This window comes from Sander vitreus, chromosome 6 (genome assembly GCF_031162955.1).
Source record: "Sander vitreus isolate 19-12246 chromosome 6, sanVit1, whole genome shotgun sequence".
In the NCBI taxonomy this organism is placed as follows: domain Eukaryota; kingdom Metazoa; phylum Chordata; class Actinopteri; order Perciformes; family Percidae; genus Sander; species Sander vitreus.
In genome coordinates, this window is record NC_135860.1 from 4,898,241 (window position 1) to 4,923,567 (window position 25,327).

The window sequence follows — 25,327 nt, forward strand, 5'->3', positions numbered from 1 at the left end:
TTCTTATTGTCATGCTCATGTCAACCATTCCTACAATACCCAGTATTCTCTGCAGTTCACCGTGTACTGTGGCCTGGAACACAGAATGATGGTAGAATAGTCAGGTTATTTGTTGTGTAATTGCCACATTGGTCACAAGAGGGTTACAATTGCTGCAAATTGTCAATATGTAGCTCTATACCAATTTAATTTGGATATTAATTCCCTTAAATTACAAACTTTGGCTAACATTTAGCATCCATGCTTGTTCGTTAGTGTCCAATCTGATATATATATATATATATATATATATATATATATATATATATATATATATATATATATATATATATATATATATATATATGAGCTTCCAGAAAAATCCTTGTTCCCTAATCGGAATTACTACTAAAATCTTAAGTTAGAAGCAGGTACTTACCGTGACTCCCATCCCAGCTAGGACTGCTAGGCTAATGTTTTAGCATGCCAGCATGTGAAAGTGCTACCTTGTTCGTGACAAAGAGAAAAAACATTTGCGTACAGCATGTAACACTGGACTGGAGGTGCTGGCAACTGCAAGATGGACATGTAATTCTCTTGTATTAGTATCAATGTTTTGCTATTTTGTGCACCTGTATGCCATTGCTAATTGCTATACAGTACAACTGTTTTTCCATATTTAAGTCATTTACGGCCTGTTGCATGTTTTCATAAGCCTGATGAAGAGCTTGCTCTTGTCCTTGTTAATAAAAACATCCTTGAATATATTGGAATGGGTTGAGTTTGCAGTCTCTATACCACAAATACTTTGTGATACCTTGTGTTGGTCTTACATTACATTACATGTCATTTAGCTTTTATCCAAAGTGACTTACAATTACAAATGTGAGAACACAGTATTTCAAAGAGAAAACCGAGTGGCTACAGTGCCACTGAAAACGCTGCATGTGGTATTGAGCTAGAAACTTGATTTGATTGCTGACAACTAGCTGGTTGTGGAGAATCGATAGGGGCAGCGTTAATGACTTTACATCATGTATTGATATTTACCGTGCTGTACCTTTTTTAAAACCAATGAGATAAGGTTGAAACACTGTAGTAGAGTATAGATGTTTAATCCATTTAAATCACTTGCAAGAATACAAGATTTTTGATAAAAGGCTTAAACTTGTTGTTGGGCTAACATTAAAAGTGTTCTGGGGGATGTTTTGACCTTTCATCTCCATCTCCCTCCAGGGCTGAAGCTGATCAAAGGCAACGTAACCCCTCTGAAGACGGCCGCACTGCCCCAACCTCTGGATACGGTGCAGCTAAAGGACATTGTGTGTTACCTGTCGCTGCTGGAGGGCGGGCGTCCTGAGGACAAGCTTGAGTGTGAGTGTCATCCCCAGATCACATCATTTTTGGCTTCTTTGTTCATATACTTAATGCTCTACATATTTTAATGTATTGTCCTGTTTTACGAAGACTCAAGGGATGTACTTTTTACTAAAACGCCCTCTATTTATGATGATTTCTTCTGGCTGGATGATTATGAAAATCTTTGAGTTGTGCTTCGGGAAAGGAACCTTTTTTGTAGCAGATTTCATTTGCCAAGCTTGGGAGAGAAGACAGAATATTGTGTTTAATAACGAGCAGTAAAATAAAATGTTTGAACACTGCAACTGACATTTTGGTGTTTTATAAACCCATGAGGGTTGGGCACTCTGGGTGCGAGGCACGGACATCAATCAAAATCAATGAATTGATAGAAAAAATATAGAACAAGCATTTAGGACCCTGTTTACACTTGGTTTTAAAATGTGTCTTGGGATGTCGAATCACAAGTGGACAGCGTATTAATGTGAACGATCACCAAGACGCATTGGGATCTGATCACTCAAACCACTTCGTCCTCGGTGGTCTGGGACACATTTGACCACACATCTTACGCTAATGCGTCCTGATGCGTCCTCGACATGGAAGTAACAGAAAAATTAACAATACAGTGGTGGTTGTTTTGGTGACAGCGTGCCAACACTATATATCTCGCCCATTTTACAACAAGTTGGATGAAGTGTTGCGTGACCGTCCATCGTTTTGCCTGTTGGAAGGAGATCCATTGGACAGATATCTCAAGCTTTACTGACACAACTGCTAACACGACTGGCAAGAGTGTGGGCGATTTATGTGGACGATTTATAATAATAAATTGACGTAATGCGCGGGGCCCTTTGACCTTCTAGCGGAAGTGACATAGTCAGTAACGAAATCCGAACACATATGGTCAGCTGGAGAAGCATGATAGGTGTGAACGGCAGTGTTTCTCAGCTGTCCACTGTGTTCGGATCACCGAAACCAATTGTAAACAGGGCCTAAAACGAATGAATAAATAAAAAGAAAAAAGAAGGAAAGTACACAACCAGCCAACTGAGCCACCAAGAGACAGAAGTAATGTCTCCAGACAGTTTTTCAGGATCAATCAGACTGAAGTCCAGTGAAAAAGACAAAGGGTAAGAGAGGACAAACCATGAGTCTTTGCTCTGCTGCTTTGTGGAAAAATGCATCATGCCACAATAGGTAGCTGATCTTTTGAGTTTTAAATAACCATGGTAGCCTTTAACTGTCCCGGTAAGCTAATCTAAGAGCTGCCTCTTGCCCTCTTTTTGTTTTAGGAAAAAGACAAATATGCAGATTTAAAGGAACACGCCGACTTATTGGGACTTTAGCTTATTCACAGTAACCCCCAGAGTTAGACAAGTCGATATATACCCTTCTCATCTCCGTCCGTGTTGATGCCTGTCTGACGCCCCCAGCGCTAGCTAAGCCTAGCACAGATCCTGGAGGTAACCAGTTCCAACTAGCCTCCTGCTCCCAATAAGTGACAAAATAACCCCAACGTGTTCCTATTTACATGTTGTGATTTGTATAGTCACAGAGTGTACAAATAACAAGGTCACATGAGACACAGCTGTCTTCTAACCGTATACAAACTGGGAACTATAGTCTCAGAAAGGCGAAGCACTGCTACTTCTGCTACTTGGGCAGTGTGATTTGCTAGCAGCACCTGAAGTCCTGTGGTGAGGAGCAGAGAGTTTGCTCAGAGTTGGAGTAATAGAGTCAACAATTACTAGATAGTAAAAGCATAGTGACCTTGTTATTTGTACACCCTGTGACTATACAAATCACAACATGTAAATAGGAACATGTTGGCGTTATTTTGTCACTTATTGGGAGCAGTAGGCTAGTTGGAACTGGTTACCTCCAGGATCTGTGCTAGGCTTAGCTAGCGCTTGGGGGCGTCAGACAGAGTTACAACACGCACGGAGATGAGAAGGGCATGTATGGACTTGTCTAACTCTGGGGGATACGGTGAATAAGCTAAAGTCCCAATAAGTCGGCGTGTTCCTTTAAATCTGCATATTTGGAAATTGTGGTGGACGTTTATTACCATTTCCTAACATTATCTGGACAAAACAATACATTTTTGAATCAGCAGGTTATTGAAAATGAAAATAGTTGTTTGTTGCAGCTATGATAGTCCTGATGTACAGAGGTTATAAATGAGGTGGAAGCTGTTAGCTGTCCATTCTTTTCTACATTGGGAAAAGTTTGTTTGTAGTCAGGTTAACTTACGGTTGCGTCGGTATCATCTGGTAATGCAGCATTGAGCAGATCTACTGTTGCTATGGTTACCTGCAGTATTGCAGCATTGGAAACATCTGCTTGTCTTTGTTTAACATGTCCTGTTACACTATAGACAGCTGCCAGCCAATCAGAAACAAGTATTGCCCATGGTCATGGCTTTATTTACTATGAGAGATGGAACATTTTCTGTAATTGCATGTTGTAGAGATCTACTGACTGATCTGACTGAACATTCATAGTGACCATCTCACGTTACGCTTTAGTCTGCATCAGTGCTGAGTCTGAGTCCAGAAAAACTCTTAACTGTGAATTACATCTCCCAGAGGCACAGGCGTAATTTACAGGGGGGATGGGAGGGGTAACAACCCATACCCCCCAATAATCAAATCTGGCCAGTGCAACCCCCCCCCCCCCCCCTTTAAAAACCTTTTATAATTTCCCTTACATAAATAAAGACATTTGCATAAATTGATGGAGACACATTCACCAGAATGCAGAAAATGAAGTGTTTGACCTTTTTAAAATTTCAATTTTGCTCAAAAGTGGCCAGGTTAGCTCAGTTGGTAGAGCAGGCGCACATATATGGATGTGTAGCCTATACCTCCACACAGAAGGTCCAGGGTTCAAGTCCAACCTGAGACGATTTCCTGCATGTCATCCCCCTCTCTCTCTCCCCTTTCATATATATCTGTTCTTTCCATTAAAGGCTGAAATGTTGATAGATAAGTTATGCCCTTGCCCAGAGGACTTGCAACACAGCCGTAATTGTCTCTGCGTCAGGTACAAAAGAATAAAAGGACATGAATTAATGAAAGATCTATGAATCATGCATGTTTATTTCTATATTGACCTTAGTTCTCCACTTAGGTTTAACTCAACCAATTTGATTATTTATGTGTGTTTCTCCAGCCCGTCTGTCTGCGAGGTTAACATGACATCAGTCTGAACAAGCGCAAAACCCTGATAATACAGAGTGCTTTAGTAGCCTCTTTTCAAGCTAATAACAAACATACTGGGTTTTCGATGAACAATGCAACATTGTATGTCCTATTGATATTTATTTGCCATTTAAATATTTGCCAGGTATCTTCTTCTTTCTGTATCTCAGTCTCTATGTTTTTCTCTCAGCTTATTAAAGTCTGAGTTTTCTCTGGTGTATTAATTGGCTAGAAAGCACATTCAATCAATCATTGGTGTAATCTTATTCTTTCCCCCCTGTTTCAATACCTGAAATAAGCTCTTTCAGCTTACAGCCAAAGTTAGTATCCATTTTTATTCAATCGTCACAATTTCTACTCTTTCCTGCTTTATCACTCTTCTTTAATTATTTTTTTAGCTCCCATAATGCTTCTCCGCTGGGATGCTTGATGCCTCATGGTCGCAGTTTGACACGTCTTCCCACATCTCTTAATTGCATTTATCACATCAAAGTTACATTGCTTAATTGGAAATATTTTCTCTGTGTTGATGTAATTCTCATCCATCTGCTGAATTATTGAGTAGAGTAGCACTCATTAAGCACAAGGAAGACTAAATAATTCAACTGATGCTGCCTGTGTGTGAGCACATCATGGATTTAACTATGGTTGATGTCTTATGAGCTCTTTCTCTCCCTCTGCCTGCATCCCTGTCTCTCTCCAACTCTGTGAGCCACACTGTTGTCATTTCTCAGGTGGATGCTTCCCTCTGCTGGTTAGTTTAAGAGCTGCTCTGGTTTCAATGCGGCTTGTTTCTAGAGCTGATGGTTTTCTTTCTTCAGGATCATCTAAAACGAGCAAATTCTTACAAACTTGCACAGTCTGATCTGCAAAAAAAAACAAAAAAAAAAACATGTGTTAATAATTTAAGAAGACTCTTGCTCCAATTCGGTTTCCCTTGTTTCCCTTGTTTCTGTCTTTTAAATGAGTAATAGTATCTCCATTGAAACAACGGAGAATAAGGGCGAATCAAGCCCTCAATTGAAGACATTTCTTCAAACGTTGTGGTATGTGTTATTAACGAGTTTATTAAAGAAATGTATTTGTTTTATGATTAACAATTTTTTAAACACCAATCGCCATCGCCACCCACCCAGACAAAAATGAAGAAAAAAAGACCATTCAACAAAATAGTAGCAAAATAGACAATAAACCATAAACCGTATGAACTTATGTATAAATGACAACACCATAAGCCCATCATTCACGTCTCTCCCCAGCACAAAGCTTCTTAGGAGCCCTCCAGAAAGCTCATGTACTTTCCAATTATAGACATCCAATCTGGCAAATGCCGCCACTCTAGCCGTCTCACAAGCCCACCCCTGGATTGACGGCACCCCTACATTCTTCTATCCTCTTAAAATAATAAATGTATATTTTTAACGCTTTAATGTCCTGTTAAGATTGTTATTTGATATTTTTAACCAACATAAGGTATCACTGAGAAGAGAAATCTCACTAGAGATTTGCTTGAACACATTTATGGAGGATATGTCACTGTTAAGCAGCCACAACTAGTTTCAACAAATCTGTCTTGTCAAGCTCATGAATGGGTTTTCATAAAGTTAATAAAAGTTTACAAAACGCCTGGAAGTTGAAAATGAAAGGATGTGAGATGATGGAGAACAAAATAAGATGCATCTTGAAAAGTAAGGTTAAATGGCAAAATGAAATAGGAAACTAATGAGCACAAAAAAGAGGAAATCCACAAAGATTTGAATAGCTAACCAGAATAATCCAATAGGTATTATCATAGTGTTGTGTATATCTAGAAAGACTTAGACTAATATTCTGTCAGTAGTTCACTGTACCAAAATACATCTTGATAATCATGAGTTTATATTTACCTATGAGTAAATACTAAATACAGTCAGTTGGCTTTTACTTGTGCACGTGTTTGCATTTGTTGGTTGTTTCCATCTTTCCTGAACCACAAAGACATCAGCCCTAAAATGAAGTCTAAAACCAGCCTCTGAATTGTGATATAAGTCTTATCAATATTCTCTTGATAGCAATATGTGTACAAATATTGGACTGTCTAAATAAAATATGGACGCAGTTTATCCCAATCAATTTCACAGGAAAAGGATCTCTTAAAGGTCCCATGGCATGAAAATTTCACTTTATGAGGTTTTTTAACATTAATATGAGTTCCCCCAGCCTGCCTTTGGTCCCCCAGTGGCTAGAAATGTTGATAGGTGTAAACCGAGCCCTGGGTATCCTGCTCTGCCTTTGAGAAAATGAAAGCTCAAATGGGCCGATCTGGAATCTTCCTCCTTATGAGCTCATAAGGAGGAAGGTTACCTCCCCTTTCTCTGCTTTGCTCACCCAGAGAATTTGACCCACCCATGAGAGAGAGACATCATGGCTTTCAAACGAGCAAAGTGGCAGTTGGTCAAGGCCACACCCCCACCCTCCACCTTGCCCCCCCTCTCTCCTCCTCAATAGCTACAGACACAGAAATGGCACATACTAACTAAAGCTCAGTGTGGGACTGGCTCTAGTGGCTGTAATTCTGCACCAAGGCTGAATTTCGGGAAAGAGACTTCAGATACAGTATTAGGGGACCACTAAGGCCTATATAAAAGAGACTTCAGATACAGTATTAGGGGACCACTAAGGTCTATATAAAAGAGACTTCAGATACAGTAATAGGGGACCACTAAGGTCTATATAAAAGAGACTTCAGATACAGTATTAGGGGACCACTAAGGTCTATATAAAAGAGACTTCAGATACAGTAATAGGGGACCACTAAGGCCTATATAAAAGCTTCCAAAGAGCACCATGTCATGGGACCTTTAATTAGAACCCATCAGAAGACTACTGTTTTTACCTGAAACTATTTTTGAACTTTCTTATTCAAATTCATAAACAATCATTTCAATTTGATTCAATACAACTTACTTAAACCCTGCAGAGACAATGTTATGTCTTATATTTCATCTCAGTTCTAAGGGAAATTGTAAATATCTTCCTAAAATGATTTTTTCATCTTGATTCAGAGAGTTTTTTTCTTTCATGAGTCATAGTCACGGAGGAAACTGTCCAACCCATTTGTTTTTCATCATCTTTAGCACTTCATTACCTCCTGTGGGACCTTTTTGGGTCACCACAATCACCTCCTTTTGACACCACCAGCCTCTGCCTAACACCAGCATCCCTCCACCCCTCCCTTACCCCCCCCAAAGACCACACCCCCTCAGGAAACTGGCACTTAGCGCCTCGTAAGTGGCCTGACGAACCGCCATCTGACGTCAACCCGCCCTCTGCAGCACCTCGACCACGCTCATATGGTAGGCCCGTGGGTGGGGGCGGGGCAGTGGTGGGTTAGAGCACTGCTTAAGTATAGAAATTTGTAAGGAAATGATCTGCAGCCGGGTCACGTATTTGTTGTTGTCACGATTCTGTTACGTTCAGACGCATCACCGTGATGTAAGAGGAAGAGCCAATCTCCGCTGTGATGTGGGAGCTGTCTGTTTCCATGGTGACACCTTTGAGTGGTAATTGAGGGACACTTAAAGTTGCAACAATCAGATGCTCACAACTGCCGAGATTCAGGTTTTGCTTTGTATTTGCATGCAGTGAGGTACACAGTGAAATAAATGGAGCAGCGAGTGCTCTGGCCTCTGCTGCCAATAACAGTGTTTAATGTTCACTTCAAAGGATGGGAAGGGTGGAGAGTGCAGGGTGTGAATGCTGTAGCTTGACATTTAGTTTTTTTTCTCTCCACAGTTATGTTTCGCCTTTATGACACTGATGGAAACGGGTCTTTGGACAGCTCGGTAAATATTTCTCCTCTTTAAGAACAACTTCCCCCTGAAATTCTTTGTTCAAAAAGGTGAAATTGAAGCTGATAGCACCCACAAATGTGTTGCTCATGTGTTTTTTACTGTTGAAATATTTAAAAATCACTAATTAGTTAGTTTTATTTGTATGTGTGTACTCGAGACACAAAGTACTGTCATGAGAGGAGGTATAATCCTGTCTAACTAATTAACAGTTATGCTTATTATCTGATAATTAAATTCTAGATTAATCAATAAATCGTTTGAGTTATAAAATGTCAGAAAACCGTAAAAGATGCCGGTCAAAATGTCCTAAATGTTAAGGTATTGTCATCAAACTGTTTTGTCTGCCCAACAATCAAAACCCAAAGATATTCTATTTATTATCACAACGGAGGAGCTGAAACTAGCGTTTTCCTTCAACAATTATTTGAACAATTAATCAATCACCAAAATTGCAGATTACTATTCTGTCGATTGGACTCATATGAGCTCCATGTGTTTGTGTACTTTTTATTAAGCACAATATACAAAGTAGTTGTTGACTATACTAGTTGTTGTCCAGTTCAATATAAAACATACACAATAAGACATGAGGACATGCGTAGTAATAATAATGGGTAACACTTTACTAAAGTGCTGTACCAATGTACAATTTTTAAGTCCTTTACTTTCCATTTTCTGTCACCGTATACTGTACTTCTGCTTAGCTACAAATCAGAAGGGAAACTTATGAATTACTTCACTACATTTATTTCAACAGGTATTGGTTAAATTACTATAAACTTAAAATATAGCTCTATCTTGACAACAATGGACATTTTGCATAAGTACTTGTATATTAAATGCTTTAGGTACATCTGTCTACTGTATGTACTGCATGTAAGTATATTAGGGGTAAATAATACAAATGTATCAACACATGAATGAATGGATGGATGACAGAAAAGAAGAATTAAAGAGAAAAGTTGGGCGTTGGTATATTTATGAATGAAAGCCCACCAGTGCTTATGGGTACATGCGTGGGAGGGAGGGCGGGGGGGTTGGAATTAGAGGGCAAGGGTGGAGTGGGTGGAGGGCTTTTGTAATGTATCCCATTATTAGTATCCCATTATTGACTGGGAGAGCAAGGAAAAGAGGACAGAGAGCATACAAAAAAGTAGATATTAATTTAGTGTGACCCAGATTTCAGAGAAAATAGAACGGTTGGTAATTTAAGTGTGAACTCTTGATTTGTTCTCAACATCTTAAATAAGTCCAAAGTGCATTATAGTGATTCAGTATCCCACTGGATAATAATATCACCCCTCAAAAGCAACAATTGTAATTAAACCATCAGCCTCAGAGCGCTTCCCACGCTGCCTTTGTTTTTCTCTGCGCAACTCTTCTGTGCGGAAGAATGACATTCCCAACCTGTTATTACACGCCGTCTATCAGTCTATTCACGCCAAAGACACTTAGCGAAATCAGCTTGTAAGGCTGCAATATACAGAAAGGTAAATACAGTATTTTTGTGCCTGTAATTGAGTGTCTGTGGTCTCACCGCAGGAGCTGGAGCACATTATCTCCCAGATGATGCATGTAGCCGAGTACCTGGAATGGGATGTGACCGAGCTGAAACCAGTAAGAGACATTTCACCTAGTTAACACAAAGGATTTGCATTTAATAGAAGCAACCCTCTTGGCTTGTTACCAGACACGGGCTTGTTTTTCCCCACAATGATGACACTTTCGTGGCTGAACTTTAACACTAAATGATGACCCTGAAAGAAATTGAAGATGGGCCTGAAAATTCAGTATTACAATTAAGATTGTACACTTCTTATTTTGATGTCTGTCCTTGTTTATACTGTAGATCCTCCAAGATATGATGCGGGAGATCGACTACGATCACGATGGCACAGTGTCACTGGGGGAGTGGATCCAGGGAGGCATGACCACCATCCCACTGCTGGTCTTGCTGGGCCTGGAGACGGTGAGTCCACAGAGACACCACTTCCATTTTCTGGTGACACCGGCCACTTGTAACGCTCCTAGAAAGAAGGTTTTTGAATGGAAATTTCAGAGAAAAACTGGAGCAGGTTTTCAGGTAGTCAACATAAGATATATGTGTACATACTCAACTTGTGTGTAAACAATTATTACCATATTCACATACTCAGTTTACTGTTTTAACAACAAAGGCTGATGAGAAACATAATTATTTCTGCAAGTATTTAGTTTTAAACAGAAGTATTAGACAAATAAAAAATTTTTTTGCGCTACATGAAAAGTCAGGGGATCGCTAAAGTTATTCACAATTCATCCTGACTGGGGCATGAATTGGAAAAGGATTGATCCTCTGGGCATCATGAACAGCTGTACATAATGTCATTGCAATCCATCTGATAGTTTATGAGATATTTCAATGTGGAAGTGACAGACCAACATTTCATGCCATACTTAGAGCCCAGTGTGGCTAAAAAAGTAACACTACTCTTAAAGTAATCCAAGTCTAGGTTATCCACTTAAGATTGCTTTTAGTGTCTAAACATTTTACAAAAGCACATCTGCTGGACAGAAGACCATAAAAATAAAGTCTGCACACTAGATAATGCTTCCAAGATTGCCATTAGAGAGGTTTAAAACGTACCTGATGATGTCGTTTTGTGTGATTGTCTTGAGGTCTGATAGTTCAGTTCCCCGAACCATTTGGAGAAATATCACAGGAGGAAAATGTCTGAATTTCTCTCCTTGCTTAACAACTGCCACACTACGTGTATTGTGTTTTAAACTAAGGGGTAAAGTGTGATGCTGACGATAACGGCGCTCAGTCAAATATGGTGTGTAAATTGTAAAGTGTAAATTGACTTTATCAGTCCTTTCCTCAGCTCTTTTTTTGTTACTTCAATTCATTCCTGCAGGATGATTATACTAATCACTCTAAGGTCACTAAAGAACAGCTCACTATGAATGACTGTGGTTCATAGTGTCAGCTAGATTACTAAAATTAAAAATGGGAATGTATTTTTTCCTTCTGGGCTGTGCTACTGCATGTTATAATCTGAAAAAGACTATAGGCAGTGAATATAAACAAAAGACATTCCTCATCATTACTAATCCATTTCCTGCTATTCATAAATGATCTCGTAACAGCTCACCCGCTCCCCATCGGTTTCCTGAGAACAACCTTACACGTGTGTATCCCTGCTGCTGCTGTGTGATCCCCAAACTAATAAGAGCGCCATCAGTTCTGCCTTCAGTTCGTCTTGCTTCCACTAGATGGAACCATTTGACCAGCTTCAGCAGAAATCCCTACCAAGTGTCATTTTTTTATGAATGAATATTACTAAAAAGAGAAGAAACGTGTCCTCAGTCTTTACTGCATTTGGAAAACACAGCTGGAAGAACCAAAGTAAAATACAGACACAAATAAAAATACAACTAGTGAGACAACCAACGAGCCAACTAAGTGAAATGATTAGCTGATGATTCTCCCACCAGAATATAAAATGATGTAATGAAGCAGTTAAATTAATCAATGAATCATTTGATGTGTTTCTGTGGCTGCAGAATGTTAAAGATGACGGGCAACACGTGTGGAGACTGAAGCACTTCAACAAGCCGGCCTACTGTAACCTGTGTCTCAACATGCTAATTGGACTAGGGAAGCAGGGACTGTGCTGCTCATGTGAGTAATTCACTTACCATTAAGGGTTCCACAGATACATTGATTTGCACAGACAGATAACATACAGACACATCAACTGGGCTGGTGTTGTCTTTTCATATATTACAGTGATGATATTATGGATGTTACTCTGGGGTCACGTTTACAGTGCTCAGCATAAGTGAATACACCCATGCTAAAGTTGACTAAACAGAGGAATACAAAATCATCCCCTTCACCATACCTAGAGATTGGCATGGTTTTATTCTTATGGAAAGTACCCCATGCCAATCTCTAGGTATGGTGAAGGGTATGCGATGATGTGGGGGGGCTATTTGAATTCCAAAGGCCAAGGGAACTTTATCAGGATGCATAGTATCCTGGATCCATGAAATAACTGGCCTTTAAAAATACAAATCTGCCTGCCTCTATGGGAATTTAACATAGGGGTGTACTTACTTATGCCCCCTGTATTTTAAGGAAGAACATTTATTTATTTACGATACATTATTCATTCATAAAGAAAATTGGTGTCCTTAAAGATTGGATTTTTCCTCATTTTTTTTATTAAGGCATTAAGATCAATTTCCAAAAGATGATTTTTTTTTTTTATTCCTCTTTTTAGTCAACTTTAGCATGGATTTATTCACTTATGCTGAGCACTGTATGTTCAAATATTGCCGTCTTATTTTCCACATGGCCATATAAAGAAGTATTTACTGTATGTAGTCTGAGGTTTAGCCAAGAGTTTCCATTGTCAAATGATGGTTTTAAAAGCTTTTTTAAAGAGGCTTTTGTTGATACGAAATGCTAAAAAAACAAACAATACATATCACCTCAAAATATCAGCTGTGAAAAAAGATAACCAACTACCACAATAGTAAAGTAGTAGTTGTAGTAGTTACATTTTAAAATTCTGAAAGTATACATTTTGCTTGTGTTTTAGCTATAATCCTTTTTTTTCTATAGTGCACCAACTCTGCACTCTTCACAGAAGTTGTTTTTTACAAAATATTGGCAACAAGCACCTTCAGTACAGCTTTCACAAACACATTACTCCAAATCACGAGTGTATATCCATTATAACTGTATGAAAAGTCTGTATTTTCTTTCCTCTGTGATCCGTCTTTTCCTTGTTGAAAGTCTTAAATTGCATTTTTTTCCCTCCCAGTTTGCAAGTACACAGTCCACGAGCGCTGTGTGGCTCGCGCTCCGCCGTCTTGCATCAAAACCTATGTCAAGTCCAAGAAAAACACAGAGGTGCGTCCAATTGGAGTTTTTACCAGTCGGCACGCTTGGATCAGCGATGCTCCACGGGGCTTAGGATGAGGGCTTCTCGTCTTCTAATGAAATTAAAACAGCTCAATCTGCTACTAAGCATTGCTAATTAACAGGACAAGCCCGGTTTAAAGACACAGACGGCATCATTTGCTTGGCCTTTCTGATTCTCTGCTGTGCCTTTTTTTCCCCTTCTTGCTTGTTTTCCTTCCATCTGGCTTTAATTGTTGTGTCACGTGTGCCTTTGTATACATCTTGTTTTTCTGCACCATGTTTCTTTTCTCACTTTCCCTCCCTGTATGCTGTCTCTCCCTCTCTCCGCAGGTAATGCATCATTTCTGGGTGGAAGGGAACTGCCCCACCAAGTGTGACAAGTGTCACAAAACCGTTAAGTGTTACCAGGGCCTGACTGGGCTCCACTGTGTGTGGTGTCAAATCACGGTAAGCCGCCACCCGAGGAGAGGCAGCCACCTTCTCATTATATTCCCACTGCTTCTTGTTTTTTTCGTTTTGGCACCTTGGCTACCACACAAGTCATCCCACCAATTTACACCCAGAAAACACTTGTTTGTGTTTGCAGGTTGATAGAAAATAAAACAGAAGCCATGACACGTGTAATGCAAATAATGCCTGAGCATATAGCTGAAGATGTGCACCTTAAAATGTACTGTTACTGTCAAAAGTTGACTGTAAATAATGACTTCCACCTCCTCCAGCTCCATAACAAGTGTGCCTCCCATATGAAACCTGAGTGTGACTGTGGACCCCTGAAGGATCACATCCTGCCCCCAAACTCAATCTGCCCCGTCGTCCTGGTAAGACTTCACTCCTCTCTGGTCAGCGGCCCTGTGGCTGGGTGAGGCTAACCTTGTTTGACACTGTTATCTGAGGATGCAATCATCAGCCTGTGTTCTCCCACTGAGCTCTGAAATGGAAAAAACTTTATTTTTCTTTTACCAGATTTTTTTCTCCAAAAATGGTACTATTTCTAAGTCTATTTCAGGAGAAAAGACTGCACCTAAAATTGCTCACTAAGCAACTCTAAAACATAGATTAGCCACGTTGTGTAATCGTTCTGACTGATTAAAGTTGCCTAATATCATAATATAGATCAGGAAAAAGTTTCATAACATTTTTTTCAGACTTGGCCAAAAAGGCGGCATTCTACAATCAGGGCTAAAGCCAAATTCTCTCTCTTTTTTAAGGATTTATTTATTTATTGGAATATAGCAGGTCAATTATATTTTCTGCAAGTTTTATTTAAACAGAGCAGAAAGTCCTCTGGAAATCAATATCTGCTCAAAACTAAACTGCAATTAAACCCACCGTCTCTGAACTTTCTCTAGTTCCCTATAATTGCAGTTGCACCATGCAGATTAAATATTATTTCCTAGTAACTTTCCCGCAGCACTTTGCAGTTAAGGCGGCCGCCTAAGCAACACACGCCTGCCGCCTTAACTACGTCGTCAAAATAAATAAAAAATAAATAAAGTGAATGATCTAAATCTAATGAAGCAGAAACGCTTAATGTCAGATAACGTTCATAATAATTAGACTTTGGGTAAGATTTTTTGTTAGTTTTCAGTGGTTATGAGGAGCAATGTGAGAGAGAAATTTGGTGATCACTGATCGTTCTTTAGGTACATTAAACCACGTTAAGCTTTTTCACATTAGGACTTATAAAGCCCATGAGAACCGTGGAGAGTCAACCATAGCCGCTCCGCTGCCCTGCTGAAAATGTGAAGCAGAAACACTTAATGTCAGATAGTGTCCATAATAATTGGACTTTGGGTTTGATTTTTTTTACAGTTTTCAGTGGTTATGAGGAGAAATATGTCATTTATTCACATTTAAAGGGATAAATCACCATTTCACCGTCGCGTGCGTCGTAGTTTGTCAACAAATGTGTGGCAGCTGGGGCATGCCCGGGCAGAGACAGGGTGATGGACTTACCGGAGCGTTGGCATATGGCAGGCAGAGAGCATTTATATATGTTTCTCTGTCCTGTTCTTCACATCAGTGAGGCTTTCTTCTCTTGTTTCAACAAAGTGAATACATGACGAAGTGACTGGAACATCCCGGCTGTTGCCCGGTCTCCCCCCCCCCACCACCACCTTAACTAACAAATTCCTCTAACAACCTCACTGTTCGACCTTTGACCCCAGGAAAGGCAGTCGACACTCAGGAAAGACTCCCGGTCCAGCCAGCCGAGCCGGGGGAAGATGCAGAGAGCCAACTCGGTCACAGTGGACGGCCAAGGACTGCAGGTGAGTCTTTTTTTTAATCTCTGTTATAGTATTCTCCTGCTTTAATTTGCATGGGTACATTATATCTGTACCGTACTGCAATGCTCCACTGTACACACAGAGATCACTTACATTTCATCCAACCAATATTAATCTAAATATGTTTTCTGGTGGGAAAAGAATCGGCAGCTTGGATTTCAGAAACAACTTTTAAAATTTCCAAAAACATTTAGATAAAATAACATTTCCTAAATTGATGTACAGCCTGGACATATTTCACCAGATCTTGTTACGTCTCTCGATTCTTAATTCATAAATTTACATTGGAAGCACAAGTTGTGAAATGAGTCACAACTTCTGCAATATGCCATGGTTGGTAAGTAAGTAAGTACGTAAACTTAAAACCAGAGGAACGAGGTGCTTTACAGGTGCTCACAAGGTACCGTAGAATACAACAAGAATCTCAGGGATTGAGATGAAATGTTATAAAAAAAAATTAAAAGGTTATAAAATGGCAGTCTACTGTGCACAGATTGGGTTTGAAAGCTTGTTTAAATGCGGTGCTGACTCAGCTGATCTGACACTGACAGGGAGTTTGTCCCTAAAACAGTAAAAACACAATCCACCTTGTCAGATCTGAAGCGTCTTGTTGCAGAATAAAGGGTTAAAAGATCTAAAATGTAAAGTGAAGCCAGAGCATGCAAGGATTTAAAAGCATTCAACAGAATCCTACATTGAGTTCTAAAACATATATGGAGAGTGACAATGACTGGAGAGATATGCTAGAGGCCTTGCTGCTGCATTCTGCACCAATTGTAAACCAGCGGCCTTAACAGTTATTTGAAGAGAGTATCCATGCATCAGACCTTTATTTTAAAATGAACCTCTGCAGTTGGTCTTGGGACATATGATAAGGCTCTGCAGGCCCTGCTGGTAATCAGTATTATACAGCAGAGCCCCCCCCTCCGATCCTCTCTAATATCTGTCAGCCAGCACGCTGGCGATGGAAACCTGCCGCTGTCTGTGGCGACTGCTCGTCTACGCGTGGCTGAGAGAGAAATATGATGAATCATATCCCAGGCACATCCATCTATGCCTCTCGCCGGCTAACCAGCATAATAATCAAGATTATTATTTATAATTACAGGAAGTAATGGATCACTCTGGACTGGACAGGGAGCTCATTAATTCACCCTTGGCCTGCTGGGATAGCAGACAGGGGGAGTTAAGCGCTTCATCTGTGTCAGGGAGAGCACGGGGCGAGTTATCGCAGACGAACTGCACAAGGAGCGATTCAAACAGGGGGCCGCTGGATTAGAGCCTGTTTATGTGGCACTGTGAGTTTGGCCTCCGGCACAGCAGGGTGTGTCGGTCCACAGTCTCACTGCCGCTCGGAGAAAATCCTTTGCCCATGTCACACGAGACAAACTGCCCTGCCAATTAGGAAGCGGTGACAAATAACTATTGCGACCCAATTGTGAATCATGATTTATCAGGTTGAGAGTACACTGTAACAAATTTCCCCGTTAAATTACAGTAAAGAGCTGGCAGCTACATTTACCTGCTCTTTGCTGTCATTCTACAGTGTACCTACTGTAAATTATAACAGTTTGTAGCTGTAACATTTTTTATGGTACTGTGCTGTATAAATAGAAAGCTTTACAGTAAGATGATGTCATCTATTTGTTTGCCATTATACTTTTATTTTAGTGTTCCTATCTCCATTATTAACTTATTACTGTAAAATGTATTTTAAAAGCACCATTGAATGTGATCTTTACAGTATAACACGGCTAAAACATATTATTTAAAAATGAAAACCCTTCATTCAAAATTGCTTAATATAAAAATGACTTCATCAAGAAATGGCTGTTGGCTGTATTAGGCTTTTATTCAAGCCAATTAACAATCAGACACAACTCATACATATACAAAGAGAATGGAAAAAATAAAATCCATAAATACCATTAATTTTACTCAGGCTTATATCGCCATACAAAAATACATTTGTTAAAAAATACATTCAGATAACACATTTTATTTAATGGAACAACAATTCAACAACTAACCTGGAACTGCACAATTTGACTGAACAGAGCATGAACATTTTGTGGCGATGGGTTGTCGGTCACATGAAGCCCCACTCAAAGTCCAAGAAGTTTTTAATGAGAGTTGCCACATGGGGATTCACACTAGCTGCCTTTTCATTGACCATCCTCCCCGTCCTCTTTGACAACACCTTCCCCTGGTTGGCCTTTGTATACTCTCGGGGTTGATTCCAAGGAAGCGCCTAAAAATGTATTAACAGAGAAAGCATGTAAGATATTAGATTATCAAAGTAATTAAGACCTAGATATTAATTTCTTAGCCTGTGGCATTAAAGATCAAATAATTTGGCATGCGACTGTTAACACTGGTAACACAGTTTAGCTAGCCTACTAGCTAACGATTAGGGTGCAGGCTTGCAAAAAAACCTGTTAGTACGATGCAAATTCAACCCACAATGACAAACTAGGGTAAAGCTGAATTTTATGAGAACACAAATACCTTGTTAAATTACCTTTAGCAGCAGGATGGCTGAGGATGTGCGATGTGTAATCTGTGAGCCAAGTAGGTGCTGGCCTGGCAGAGTCAATCACAATCAGGGCAAAATTTCTCTCGTTTCTCTTTTCCCCCTCTTCTTATTTTTTGTACTTCTTTGAATTAAATCTCTGGTGTAATATTATATTTTTTCCGATTATTCTCTTCATGAAGTGGTGGGGACTTGATGCCACATGATTTTAAAAGAGTTGTGGGCGGACTCAACCTGGCTACTGAAAAACACCGTACTATACGGTAAATTTGTTCAGTAGCTTGATGTTAGTAATTAGTTCCTCAGATGCCTCAACATTTACAGTATTGCACTGTATTTAGGAAGAACGGTCTATTACTGTAAGAAAAATCCCGTATTTTTACGGTCATTTGTGTATTGTATCAGTGTACTGATTGGCTGAGAGATAGATATGTTGTTTTACTGTACTGTATACCTATGGCTGTCTGCTTACTAAAACCAGGCCTGCATCTAATATCAACTAGAAATGCCTTAATATCTGGTAAAAACTGGAGCAAAATAATGATATTATTTAGTAAGTGTGATACATTTTTCTGGCAATATTCCAAAAACATTTTTTTGTCAACAATTGATCATACAAATAGTATTGTGTGTGTCTATCCAAAGCCTGATATATCTTCTCCCACTGTATCATACATACATTGTTGTCCAAAAAATGATTAAACACACATCAATGAGCCACTCTGTTGCACGGGGTGACATGTTCCTTCATTACCATGAACACAAACACTGTACTGTAGTTTATTTTGAATCACACACACCGTCCTGCTGCTGTAAATACTCACCAGGGCACCAAACATGTATTAATCCGCCGCTTAAGTCCGCAACAAATGTACTATTTACTCTTGTTTGATAAAAAAAACTACAGTGACCAGCTGTTTTAGGAAATTACAGAGCCTTTTAAAAAAATAAAAAAAAAAAAAAAAAATATATATATATATATATATATTTGTGATCTGTTTTTACAGATATGTGTCTTCAGTAAGAATGACTCTGGAGATGAGAGCAGGGTAGGGAAGTCAGAAAGTATTGATGTATGGACTGACAAATTATTGGTTTTGGTCTTTTCATGGAATCCTTTTAATATACTTCAACCGCTGATCAAAAAATCAACTTAAAGGGAACATTTATGTGATTTTTTAAAAACTTAGAAATACATTTTCTTGGGGCTTCATCACTGTTCTGCTTTATAATTAGATATTATAATTAACACAAAATTACATTTGGACTCAGGCAAAGAATTGGTGAGCACCCACACTTTGCTGTATCCAGGTGCCACTTGTGCACCTCTGCAATGAAACAGGAAAACGATGAAATGAATCCGATGACTGGCATTGCTTGAAAGTGCACTATAGACTCGATAAAACGTCCGAGGGATATGGCTTGAAAGTGAATTCCTGTGAAGCATCCTGCAGTCTCCAAACACCAACGCTTTGTTTTGACATCTCCCATTCAGATCACAACAATAGAGGGCACTCATCCTCTGTTAGTGTTTGTCAATCCGAAGAGCGGGGGGAAGCAAGGAGAGAGGTAAGTACACACTCTGTCTCAACATGCTACAAGATTCCTCTGAAGCCCCGCTCCTCAGCCGCAGAGGGAAGGAGGCAGCATGGCCTCTGGCTGCCAAGTGCTTTAGGCTTACTTCGTCAAATAAAAACACAACAACGTGAACCTAAAGCGCCGACCACCTTCGGCGTCAGCTCATACGTCCCCCTTTCCACAGACACTCTCCTCGCTGTCATGTCCCTGGCTGGTCCCCCTTCTTTAACCCAGGGCTAATTGGGTTATTACTGAAACATATTCATTCACTTCTTATTACGCCGGCCCTCATTTGTTTAAATTATGAGATCAAAATATGACTTCAGCCAGTTGATATAATGAAATTGAAATTAAAATGAATTAGTCTTTCTAATGGTTTTTCCTCGAGGGGACTTTGGGTATGTCCCACCCCGCTGCCCAGTCCACTGCCTTGTCACGCTCTGATTGGACGCCGGTCTGCGTCGGCGCTTACAGGACAAAATCGGACACTGAATCCACATTTCTTTTTTTGTTTAGCAATTTTTATTGATTGAACCATTGATTAAACCAAGGAGCATTTTCTACAGCACGTATTGGACCAAATGTATACAAACATAGTATGGCTGTGCTATACAGATACTAAACAATGTGAAAGATACCCCCCACCCCACCCAACCATCCCAGTTTGTCTGAATCCACATTTCTACATAATCTGTGATATTTGAAGTAGATGTTTGCATTGTGAGTTTACCGTTTGTTGTCTTGATGTTTTCTGACCTCTCTGCATGTTCACTCCTGTAGGATTTACAGAAAGTTCCAGTATCTTCTGAACCCGAGACAAGTGTACAACCTGGCAACGAATGGACCCATGCCTGGGTAGGTCCTGTGTTCAAACCAGAGACTATATGGTTCAAACAGGGAAAGATCACTTCAAGGATAGGTTTAAAACAATAGTCAGGTGCACATATATACATTAATAGTATATCAAGTGTGTGCTTGCTGTAATCATTCCTCCTGTTCATACTGTCAATTAAGCAGTTCTCATGTATTTTAATTAAAGGCACAGTGAGTAGGATTTTCAAAAAAAAAAACAATGTATACGAACATAATCCCTCTCAATCCACTTGAGTGGCCACTAGACATGTGTTGGTGGTGTCTGTATCTGCAGAGACCATGCCCTCTGCCTGTATTTTCTTATTTGGTTGTGTTTGGGACGTTTCTGGGCATCAACCTCTATAAAACTTAGCGACCATGTTTCAGATTGTAAGCATCCAAGAGGTAGCTATGAAAATGGCAGACACAGCGGCGAAAAAAACGCAAATATAGTGAGGCGAACACCAAGCAGACGACGCTCGTTTTAAAAAGAGGTTGAATCTGGGATTGGCTTTCACCCGCTGGCGAGCACCTTAACCTACGTTGAGCCAGGACACGAACCCCGGTCTCCTGGGTGAAAGTCCTGTGTTTGTTTGACCCATCCACCACCACAACCAACCTCCTTATTCTGAAATGTGACGCTCTTATACTTTGTCACCTTACCTGCTTTGCCTTCCGTCATAACTGCTCGACCGCCAGAGACTTATGTGGCCGTTTTTTCAGGGTCACCATCATGACCGCTATGAAAGGGATACAATGATTACAGCAAAGAAAAACAGTTTTAAAGTTTAAGTACTGTTTTTAAAATGGACTTTAAAAAATGTGAACCGATCCTTTAAGTTTGTCGAAGTCATGATGTCCATTTTCTGAGTTATTTAAAAAGGTGTTATGGATCAAATTCATTACTGCTTATTGACAAATGTGTGCTTGTGGAAAACAAAACTTCAATTAAAGATATTATTTCCTCAGTGCACTCTTCAGAGATGCATGTTACACACTACATTGATGAGTGGTTTTAGGTTTAGCAAAATACATCAAAAATACATTGTTGCATTTCCTATACCTTATTTTAGTTTATCTAAAAATACACAAACCAGTGAAGAAATACACTGCAAAACAAACTGCAATTTATTAGGTGGCAAGATGAAAAATGGTTTTGAGGCAGAATACGGTCCTGCTGACATGAAGTTGCATTTTTTAAATAATTACGATGTTAATTGTTGTAAACATTGAAATAGAAAGAAAGCCAAATCATACAGTATCTGCTAATGATCGTCTGTTCACAAACAGGCTGTTGTTGCTCTCATATAATAACCACCATCACATGCATCACAAGAGAAGCCTTTTTAAAATTAGAGCCTTCACTCGCCTTCCTCACACAGCACAGACACAAATGAGGTGAGTTCACACATAACAAATCCTGGAGACGACAGTATCATGCTGTAGCCTCGGACGAGCGGCGGCTCCGTATGCATTAGCGTGTATGTGAACAGGCAATCCGGAGACACAGATGACTGACGGATGGAGAGGGGTGAAACTCTCACCATACCACATGTGATCACGCATACAGACGAGGAGCTCTGTGCAGGCTGTAGGTGTAGGTGGTTTCCTATGGTTCACATCTGTGATTAAGAAAATGAATGGATCATTTACATGCATAGGGCTCCTTCATCACTTTGGTGGTACATAGCATACAGGATTGCCTCTCCACCGTGCTGCCACGTTGTTTGGCTTTGATTAGATCTGAAAAACAGACTCTTTGTGGCTTATAAAAAATAAATACACAGCGGCACACGCAGGGTGCAAAAAACAAAACTCCACGGGGTTTTCGACGGTCTGTGCAAGAAACTGGCCGCAACAGATTGTGCCAACGCAACTCCCAAGTTTTTGGGGCTGACCTCACGTCCACTGTTTTGTCTCTCTTCTCTTGATGTCCCTGCACATGGCCTGAAACCTTGCCTGGAGCTGAACCCAGAGCTTCTCCTCAGAGCTGATAGCATTCCAGATAACCTTGACCCGCTGTAACCTTGTTAATATTTAGTCAAGTGTACGCACAGCCGCACACATTAGAGAGGTGAGCGGTCAGCGTCGGACACTGCAGGCCGAAGCAGCCGCACGCACTGCTGTCAATTAGCTGCCTCACTAATGTAATTACAGCAAATTAAGTGTTTGTTTCTTGGTATTTAAACATCCCCAAAGTTGCCTTTCATGTTTGCGGCCGTCTGTTTTGCATCTAATATGGTTTGTGGTCCCAGTTGGAGAGTAATTGAGCGAATCATTTACCCGCCATACGAGGCTCGGAGGCTGGCTCATTCAGTTAGGGCTTTGTTATTGTGAAGGAACGGAAGAAGTTGGACTGAACATTGCCTGTCATGATCCAATTAGCCCTCGAACAGGCAGGCTTGCTCGCCGAATGAATAATTGTCAGGGGGTTTGCAGTGTTCAGTGGCAGTGGGCTCAAAGAAATGCTCATGACCGCGCACATATTATGTGAACACTTAACACTTTATTTTATTGTCAAGAAAGTCTGAGAAAAGCTGGAATGTCCTAATTAACCTCAATGTCTAAACAAATCTTTCATTTTAAAATGTTTGTTTAGGGCCAACTCATGCCTTGTCATAAAATGTGACTTGAGAGAGCACAACAACTATAAATACTTGAAAAGGAAGCAGGAAACACTTCACAATGATGGGAATGCAGCGCAGAATTTATTCCATAAAGTGACATTTCAGCAGCAACGTGCCTTCTTCAGAGCTTAAAAGAGCAACACTGTGATTTTAACTTTTGAATCACTTCCAGAGCAACCAGATTTACAATTGAATGAAGATACTATAGGTTTATGTAACAATAGAAACACTTCATACAATTATAAAAAAAAAGAAAGTCAAAATCCTAACCCTGAACAGCTCAAAAACAAACTCAAAATGTTATAATATTGCTTTTAAACATGAAAAAAAGAATGAAACAAAAAGAGTCATTACTTCTGTTTTGGAGTCTCAGAGGGTCCCAGTTTAAAAACATATGTTATTAAGATGGATTTTCCATCTTAATAACAATCTTATCTTAATAATGGATCTGCTCCATATGTCCAGTTGATGTTGGCAGGGATTCTGTTGTTAGTTTTATAACAGTTGGTTACCTGTAACAAACTGTGTCTGTGAATTTCTTTTTGAGAAACAACTGAAATATATATTTGTTTCTGCGTAGCCCATAGAACATATAAAAGAGAAATATTCCCTTATCTGGTGTAAATAACAATGCTTTTATTTTCATGTCTGTATTTTGTCGCCTTCATCAAATGTGCAAAGTCAGTTTGTGACAAAGTGAAGAATTAACACGCAAATACATCTCTACATATTTGGTCCTAATACAGTCAATAGAAAAATTTGCTATATTATTATTATTATTATTATTATTATTATTATTATTATTACAAATACAACAGTGTGTGCGTCTGTGAGACTCCAAACAATGAGGAAGTAAAGCTAATGTCAACAAAACGCAGGGTTAAACCCTTCAACCTTCTATGCAGTATATAGTACATTTCAGGCACTACTGAAAATAGCTTAGAAAATATTATAAGGTTTGATGAGAATTTGTAAATACGCATGAAATGTTTCAAAGAAGACAGCTTATCTTTCAATATACAGTTAAACGATAAAATACACACTGAAAGGTAATGTGCAGAGCATACTGTGTGTGTTTGCAGGCTGAACTTCTTCAGAGATGTTCCAGATTTCAGAGTGCTAGCTTGCGGAGGGGACGGCACCGTGGGCTGGATCCTGGACTTCATAGGTACAGAATATATTATACATTTCATAATATTTGTTGTTGTCACAACATAATCAAGAATCTGGTCCCATTTAATGATTTTACTCATTACAATCCCCCAACCTTCCTGTGGTGCTTTAGTATATTTACTCATGCAGTCTCCTGGTGCTGATAACGTGTAGCAGAGTTGCACTTAAACACTCCATTTCCATTATTTTTTTTTTTGTGTGTGGCAAAATTGCATTTGTTTTTATTAGTTTTCAAAGCCATGCAGCAACAGCTCTTGTTGTTCAGCCTGAAATGGTAAAGCGTGTTTTATAGTTTTTATATAAACACTTTTGTTACGTCTGAGCCTGCGTATTCAAGGGTGGTAAAAATGGGATGATTACGCGAGTTGGAAAACAACATGCTAGTCATCATTTGAGGAGGTGGGGGGGGGAAATCACCTGGTTTCTCTATTTGGTCTTGAAGATGTGTTACTTGTTCTGGCTCTGAAAAATTGCCTCAATTTTTTATCAATCAAAACAAAGAGGTAATAACCGTGTCTTGAAATAGACTGTACAACTGGACGCTCATATTGACTTGGAGTTTTAACAAGTGGAGCTGCAAAATGGATGCTTTCTTTTCAAGTCTTTTCAGTGAGTTTGTTTTCTTGGTTTGGCCTTGTTTCGCATCATGTTGTGATATTTGTCCCGCTGCTCCAGATAAGGCCAACCTGGACAGGAACCCCCCCGTGTGTATACTTCCTCTTGGCACGGGCAACGACCTGGCAAGATGTCTGCGATGGGGAGGAGGTACTGACAGAAAATAGATGCATTGCAGTGAAATACATGGCTTTAATTCACCTTATTACATTCACATATACAGTAAGTATACTACTGTATGCTATAACCTTTTACTATAATCTGCAGATTATTTTCTAGATTAATTGATTTCCTGTAAAATGCTAGAAAATAGTGAAACTGTCCATCACAGTTTCCCAGAGTTCGAGGGGACATCTTCCCAAGTCT

The 25,327-nt window shown here is 39.7% G+C and overlaps 1 protein-coding gene across 7 annotated transcripts in view; it reads left to right on the top strand.

The window, feature by feature from the left end:
- The window catches only part of dgkb (diacylglycerol kinase, beta), an 88,055-nt gene that overhangs the window by 17,390 nt on the left and 45,338 nt on the right, over positions 1–25,327 (top strand). For 4 of the 7 annotated variants that reach the window (XM_078251786.1, XM_078251788.1, XM_078251787.1 and 1 more), the window contains 13 exons: positions 1,216–1,353; positions 8,319–8,368; positions 9,920–9,994; positions 10,227–10,346; positions 11,924–12,041; positions 13,192–13,280; positions 13,623–13,739; positions 14,015–14,113; positions 15,464–15,565; positions 19,612–19,685; positions 20,475–20,549; positions 24,256–24,341; positions 25,022–25,111. In XM_078251786.1, coding sequence (XP_078107912.1) covers positions 1,216–1,353; positions 8,319–8,368; positions 9,920–9,994; positions 10,227–10,346; positions 11,924–12,041; positions 13,192–13,280; positions 13,623–13,739; positions 14,015–14,113; positions 15,464–15,565; positions 19,612–19,685; positions 20,475–20,549; positions 24,256–24,341; positions 25,022–25,111 — 1,233 coding nt within the window. Of the gene's footprint in view, positions 1–846; positions 865–1,215; positions 1,354–8,318; positions 8,369–9,919; positions 9,995–10,226; positions 10,347–11,923; positions 12,042–13,191; positions 13,281–13,622; positions 13,740–14,014; positions 14,150–15,463; positions 15,566–19,611; positions 19,686–20,474; positions 20,550–24,255; positions 24,342–25,021; positions 25,112–25,327 lie in introns of all 7 variants that reach the window. The other 3 variants (XM_078251784.1, XM_078251785.1, XM_078251789.1) reach the window with 2 other exon arrangements.